This window comes from Primulina tabacum, chromosome 14, assembly GCF_025594145.1.
Source record: "Primulina tabacum isolate GXHZ01 chromosome 14, ASM2559414v2, whole genome shotgun sequence".
Classification (NCBI taxonomy): Eukaryota; Viridiplantae; Streptophyta; class Magnoliopsida; order Lamiales; family Gesneriaceae; genus Primulina; species Primulina tabacum.
Window position 1 is genome coordinate 34,252,013 of NC_134563.1, and position 7,311 is coordinate 34,259,323.

Consider the following 7,311-nt stretch of genomic DNA (forward strand, 5'->3'; position numbering starts at 1 on the left):
TTGAACCAAATCCAATTGAATTATTACTTTTTATAGGTAAAATCGAATAATTATTTTTATATGTTCTATAAATTTTATTCGTACATTAACTTTTCAAAAAATTTAGCTCCTCCCTTAATCAATTTCTGGATCTGTTTGAATTAGTAAATATTGGACGAATATTTCGATTTTTTTTTTGACATGATGGAAATTTTATTTTTTTACATTTAAAATAAATTAAAGAATTTTATCTCCTAATTGATCTAAAAATCGTAAAACCGATACTGCTAAACTTCACCTTGTTCAAAAAACAAAATCATAATTATATCAATACTAATAATATTTTATAGAGAAAACTTAATGAGGATGTTTTTTGTGAGACGATCTCATGAGTCTTTATCTGTGAGACGAGTCAACCCTATCGATATTCACAATAAAAATTAATATTCTTAGCATAAAAAGTAATGCTTTTTTTTATGGATGACCCAAATAAGAGATCTGTCTCACAAAATACAACTCGTGAGATCGTCTCACGTATATTTTTGCCAAAATTAATTTTAACAATCTTTTAGTTGACTCAGTTGAACTCTTATTCAAATCATTAAAGCATATTTTTACAATAATTTTAATGTAAATTTATTCTTTTACTTATAAATTATTAATAATCTTATTATATAATTGAGCTTTGTAAATAAATGAATAATAATAAAAATAGTATAAATACGAGGAATTTTATCAAAGAGGCATTTCACAATTCTATTAATCGGAGACGCTGTATAGGTTAACGGCGGCGGCTGCTATTGCAAAGTAAAGAGGAACTCTTTCAAACTCGTTCACAAATTAAACTTCCCATCTCAGGTGAGTCAGCTACATCTCGGCGGTTGATGTGCTTGGATGATTTTTCTGCTTAAACATGTTTGGCTTAATACGAATCACTGTGTTTTTCATCGCTTTTCTATTTATTTTAGTGTATCCTTTGGTTTAAATTGATGTTAAGTTTGAATCTATTCAGCCCTTTTCTGATGGGTCTGAATTTAGAATTTTTTTATTGCTTTTATCGGGGTTACTAGGTTTTTGTTTTCGATTTGTTTTTGTCTCTCGGGCCCGCCCTATTTCATGTGTATTCAAGAGATTGATGAGGAGGGTATAGATGAACGTGGTAAAATGACAAGGCCCTTTCAGTGAGTTGATCAAGGTGTTGAGGTTTTTTCTGGTGATACTTATAATTTTCGAATTGTTATTCATAAGTTTTCTTCTTCTTCTTTTTTGGGTCATTTTATGGTTCCAGGGGAAAATTATAGTAAAATTGTTGGTTGCCTGACTCCCTTGTTGGATAAGATTTTGTTTTCCTTTCATGCAACATGGTAAGGGAGTCGTGAAGGCAGAAAGCACACGATGAATCCTTTATGTGTTACAACGTAGTAACACTTGCATTCTGACATACATATGTGTGAATTTTGTGTGAGGCGCGCACACATACATAAAGGCGGGGCCTGATCCAGGGATTCTGGGAAAGGGGTCCAAAATAGGATACAGGGAGCCTCTGTAGAATTTGGGGGAGTGACTCTGTAATTAGGGGCAAAAAAATTGAAACAAAGCACATCCGAAATTTAAAGTTTTATTTATTTGTTGGTGGATCGCATCTTCGTTGGGTTGCCAATGTATAAAAGTGTATTATGGAAAGTTCTCATGCGCGTACTGCACCACCTCCATACGGGCATGCACACAGGTTTTTGAAGGTAAGATTGCCCATATCGATAATATACAAGGGTCTTGAACTCTTCATCCTGTCATGTCAATTCATGCACACCATAAAATAGAGGGCCCCAGGGAAAAGTATGTGAATTGTGGAGAACAGTCCATCGCATCAATTTGCAGCGTTAAAAGAGTCGCTTGTTAACTTTATTTTTCCTGGTATTGTTCCTAGCTTTTCATGCTTTAAGATGTGCATCATGAATTGTTGCATTGTTAAATGTTTGTTCGGAAATATGGCAGAGGAAATGCTACTCTTGTCCGAAGGTTGAAACACAATTCTCTATATCGTGATTTAATATTTCCTTCTTGGTGGCATTTATATTTGCCTTTTCCTTTTAGCATTTCTAATTTTTGGGCCTTGTACTCCTTTTCTCTTTAATGATTTAATCTCTATATACATTATTTTTTCATTTGTTCTTTTTTAAGGTTGTTTGCGGCTGACAAGACAATTCACCATGACGGATGGTCAAGAAAATGATAAGAATATCGAAATATGGAAAATAAAGAAACTGATCAAGGCTTTAGAGTCTGCTAGAGGAAATGGTACTAGCATGATATCCCTTATCATTCCCCCCGGTGATCAAGTTTCCCGGATCACTAAAATGCTAGCTGAAGAATATGGTACTGCTTCAAATATTAAAAGCAGGGTGAATCGTCAATCTGTTTTAGGTGCTATCACATCTGCACAGCAGAGGCTTAAGTTGTACAACAAAGTACCCCCGAACGGGCTAGTTCTTTACACTGGAACTGTTGTCACTGATGATGGAAAAGAAAAAAAGGTCACCTTCGACTTTATGCCTTTCAAACCCATAAACGCTTCTTTGTACCTTTGTGACAACAAATTTCACACGGAACCTCTGGCTCAACTCTTAGAATCTGATGAGAAGTTTGGGTTTATTGTCATGGATGGCAATGGTACCCTTTTCGGGACCTTAAGTGGTAATACTCGCGAAGTGCTTCACAAGTTCACGGTTGATCTTCCCAAAAAACACGGAAGAGGTGGGCAATCAGCTCTTCGATTTGCTCGTCTTCGAATGGAAAAGCGCCATAATTATGTTCGGAAGACCGCTGAGCTTGCAACTCAATTCTTTATTAATCCTACTACCAGTCAGCCAAATGTATCAGGGCTGATACTTGCCGGTTCTGCTGATTTTAAAACTGAGCTGAGTCAATCTGACATGTTTGATCCTCGTCTGCAAGCCAAGATACTTAATGTGGCGGATGTGTCATATGGAGGGGAAAATGGATTCAATCAGGCCATTGAATTATCTGCTGAAATTCTATCCAACGTGAAGTTTATACAAGAGAAGCGTTTGATAGGGAAATTTTTTGAAGAAATCAGTCAAGACACTGGAAAATATGTTTTTGGTGTGGATGACACTATAAAAGCTTTAGAAATGGGAGCCGTTGAAACTTTAATTGTATGGGAAAACTTGGATGTAAATCGTTATGTTTTCAAAAACAGCGTGACCAATGAGACTATCATTAAATACTTGATCAAGGATCAAGAGACTGACCAGAACAACTTCAAGGATTCGGTTACTTCTGCCGAATTGGAGGTTCAAGACAAAATGCCATTACTCGAATGGTTTGCCAATGAATACAAAAACTTTGGCTGTGCGCTTGAGTTTGTCACGAATAGATCTCAAGAAGGATCCCAGTTTTGCCGAGGATTCGGTGGCATTGGTGGAATTCTTCGCTACCAACTTGATATGCGAACCTTTGACGAGCCATCTGATGAAGGAGAAATTTATGAGGATTCGGATTAGGAGGAGTCAGTGAGCCCTTCCTGGCTTTTGATTGACCTTCAAGTTAGTGTAGCTTGGAGCTGCTTTTGAGTTTCCTGGTATATCATCACATGAATTTAAATTTGTTTTTGATTTTTGAAATTTCTGTCACTATTACTGGTTCTTTGAGTGGTCTAGCGGGACTTGTTGTTTAAGATTATGTTTATGAACTCCAGCTGTTTGTTCCTGCTCTACTAGCAGCAAATGTGAGATCTGGGTTATTACTTGAAGCAAAAGTTTATGATTTGACGAATATAAGCAGGGACACACATGATAAGTGGAACTTTTATGATTTGTTGTCCCACTTTTTTATTTGTTTTTTTCTTTCTATAAATTATGCTATGTGAATATCCAAATACAACACGATGTTAGTTTTGTGGAAATCCATAAATGAGATAAACACTAAATAATAAAACTTATTGATTTGTGCTCAGTATATCGTGCAACTCCTTGAGGGTTGAACTTCACTGTGGTAGTCTCGCTTGCTAGCGCGTCATTACATACGAGGAATTGCCCTGATATGTTAAAACTTGAAATTTTATTTCATCGAGTTGTGCCCTATTCCTATCCCGCATCCCTCTCTCAAATCATGAGTCTTTATCTGACATCCTTTCGTGTTCTAGAATCAACAATAGCTCCTTTGTGCCTACTGCTGGTATAAAATGTGAGATAATGAGAAGAAAGTAGTAAACTTGATGGGATGATTGGTGCTATAGATATGATACATAACATGATTCATCCATAGTCCATTACTCTGTTACTACAATTTGATCATTGTCCGGATGAGAAATACACGTGGAGAATGTATGGTAATAACTCAACATCCGGGCACAATCTTATGCTGTTTGGACAAATATATATATAACTTTCTGATAGAAAATTGCTGTATTGTCTCTGTCAAATATATGTACACTTCAATTATTATTCTTCTTCTTATTCAAATATCAGTTTTGGCTTTCACGAGTAAAACTCGATCACTTGATATCTTTGGATTGCGTGAGATCTTCATATTTTATGGATAGTCATTCCATGTTTTGGAGGAATCGAGATTTTGACCACAGTACAGTGGATGAATATCACCTACTGTGGTGCAGACAGTGTGTTAACAATGGTGTGATTACACTTGCACCTGGATTGAACTGTAACATAGCCCATGCACGAAGCCTAATTAATGATTAAAGTTAATAAGTTTTTGAATAATTATTTAAAATTATTGATATAATATAATGATATATTTACATTTTAAATATTGTTATATCAAAATTTTTATGTTATTTGAGATATCGTTTGAATTAAGTTGGCAGAAAATTGTGTGAGACGGTCTCACGGGTCATATTTTGTGAGACAGATCTCTTATTTGAGTCATCCATGAAATAATATTACTTTTTACGTTAAGAGTATTATTTTTAATTGTATCGGTAGGGTTGTCCGTTTCACAGATAAAGATTTGTGAGATCGTCTCACAAGAGATCAACTCGATTAAGTTAACGTTAAATTTACTTTGTTATTATGTACAGAAAGATATTTAAACATGAAGTGGTTTGATAACACAAAATAAATTAAGAATATCAACTCTTTTTTAAAAAAAATGTCACAATTTTTGTAATTTATTATATAAATAAATTTTGATTAAAATTTTTAATTATCTTTGAAGATGAATTAAAATATTTATATTAAAAAATTCTAATTAAAATACACAATAATAATAGCAATTTATTGACGGTCAATATTTAAAAAATTCACGACATTCTTTTAAAAATTTGAAAAATATAATATAACATTAAAAAAAATTATATTTTATTTAATATAATAGAAAGCAGTGAGATTAAATTTATAAAATATACAAAACTATAAACATTTAAATTTAGTTTATATTTTCAAGGGATACAAATTTGAATTTTTTTAAAAAAATGAAAAGACTTCGAATTTAAGTAGGTATTTATTTCTTATATGTTTTGAAATATATAATGATTTATTTTTTATTATTTTTTGCGAGAACTTTTCAAAATTAAAAATGCTAATTAAATATGCTAGTTCAGCAACTAATTGGAAATAAATTGCTCCATATGTTTCAAAATGACCATCCATGCAATACAAACATCCAGTCTCTTCAAATTTTCCTACAGCTATAATTTTTCCACCATATTTAGGTAGTGATTCCTATCTCTTTCATAAATTTGTGGAAAGAAAATTCATAGGTTGCAAACAGTACTCTTGATGTTTTGTTATTCGAACTGATATGTGTCGTAAATTCCATAAAATTACCAGATGTTCGTCAGGAATCCAAAAATAAGTTATGTTTCAAAGAACTGTGTGTAGAAAAGGAGATAGGAGGAAAATTTGTTTTTACAGGTTCTAACAAATGAAATATTAATTACTACACACACAAAATTAAGATGCAGTGAAAGTTAAGGTTGTAATACAATATTTTCCTCGTCGATGGCTCTCTCTGGACCTACTACCAGTGTCGGAGAGAGTGGAGAAGACGAGAAAGATGACGCGGCCGACGAATAGGAAGTGGAGTCTGAGTTACGGCACAGAATGGCGGAGGATTCCGTAGTAGGAGAGGCAGAAGCGAGTCCAACAAGCAAATCTACGAATGCACCGACGATGTAACGATGATTCATCTTCCCATTCATCTTCAAATACCATCCCAACAACTCTTCCAAGCAGTCCCAATCCTTTAACCCTTGAGACTCCACCATTTCTTGCATGGATTTCTTGAAATCCATGTAGGGATCACTGGATTCCAATGCCAATGCCACGCTTTCTTTGAATGGCAACGCTCCTTGATGATTCTTCTCATCCACTTTGAGTATAGAACTCGTGTCTCCAGGCTCGAAAAACAGCCTCTCCGATAGTCTCACCCCACGGATGACCGTCTCCAACCACTCCGCCCCTGAATTCGTGTTCTCCTGGGAGAACTCATCAGTCGAAAAGCTCGCGCTTTCCGAGGTGTTGGTGAACCAAGATTCCGAGGTCTCCACCATGTAGGTCGGGTCGAGATACATAGAGTTAACGGTCTTGAACATGTTGTCATGATCGCCTGCTCGAAAAGAAAGGGTTTTGGGATGCTTGCATGAGGGCCATTGCCATGGTTGCATTGCCTTTCTATTCTTGAAAATGGAAGGCATCTTCATTTTCTTGGACATTGGATGATGTTTATATGCAAAAATGATAGGTTTTAATAGTGACGATCGAGGAGGATTATGAGGTAAGTTATTTAATTTAATATAATAGGTTTCATCGTCAACTCAGTACATGACATGTATGCTGAGTCATAAATAATGGTTACTTATCTATACATCATGATTGAATGAACGATCATAATATATCCACTTAGCAAACGTGTCATATGATGAGTAGCTATCCACAGGGGCGGAGCCAAAGGCTCCTAAAGCCCGGGTGACCCAATTTTTTTAAAAAAAATTATATGTAAATTTTATATAATTTTAGAATAATATAATATTAGCCCGGGTAGATCAATTTAATTTATTAAAAAATTATAGAGTTTAAAAATATTATATTATTATTTTTTATTTGGAATAATAAAATCACAGCCATCATGACCCAACCACATTCTTTAAATTAAACATTACTACTCTCTATAACTTCGTTTCAACAAAATTTTGTTGCTACTTTTGATTTAAGAATTGAGGTGTCAAATAAAATATTGTTGAAAAAGTAAAAAAAAAAAAAATATATATATATATATAAAAAAAATTGCGATCCTTCATTTAATTTGGCATGAAAGAAACATATAAAATTCAAATATACATATAAATTGAAA

The 7,311-nt window shown here is 34.1% G+C and overlaps 2 protein-coding genes across 3 annotated transcripts; one reads left to right on the plus strand and one right to left on the minus strand.

Annotated features, from left to right (window-relative positions):
* Positions 1–704: 704 nt before the first annotated feature.
* LOC142524431 (eukaryotic peptide chain release factor subunit 1-3-like) lies at positions 705–3,813 on the plus strand. 2 transcript variants are annotated; one of them, XM_075628433.1, is made up of 2 exons: positions 705–837; positions 2,161–3,813. In XM_075628433.1, the coding sequence occupies exon 2, from the start codon at positions 2,190–2,192 to the stop codon at positions 3,501–3,503; it is 1,314 nt and encodes a 437-aa protein (XP_075484548.1). In that variant the 5' UTR covers positions 705–837; positions 2,161–2,189; the 3' UTR covers positions 3,504–3,813. The 2 variants fall into 2 exon arrangements, with proteins under 2 accessions (XP_075484548.1, XP_075484547.1); XM_075628432.1 differs by lacking the exon at positions 705–837 and adding an exon at positions 1,514–2,021.
* Positions 3,814–5,837: 2,024 nt separating this feature from the next.
* LOC142524710 (transcription repressor OFP13-like) lies at positions 5,838–6,733 on the minus strand. The gene has a single exon (XM_075628785.1). The coding sequence runs from the start codon at positions 6,671–6,673 to the stop codon at positions 5,930–5,932; it is 744 nt and encodes a 247-aa protein (XP_075484900.1). The 5' UTR covers positions 6,674–6,733; the 3' UTR covers positions 5,838–5,929.
* Between the last annotated feature and the right edge of the window lie 578 nt (positions 6,734–7,311).

Coding starts and splice junctions, on each gene's coding strand:
- LOC142524431 (XM_075628432.1), top strand. CDS start 1,952: ATGTTTGTTCGGAAATATGGCAGAGGAAATGCTACTCTTGTCCGAAGG. Junction 2,022..2,160: donor GAAACACAATTCTCTATATC/GTGATTTAATAT, acceptor TTCTTTTTTAAG/GTTGTTTGCGGCTGACAAGA.
- LOC142524710 (XM_075628785.1), bottom strand. CDS start 6,673: ATGTCCAAGAAAATGAAGATGCCTTCCATTTTCAAGAATAGAAAGGCA.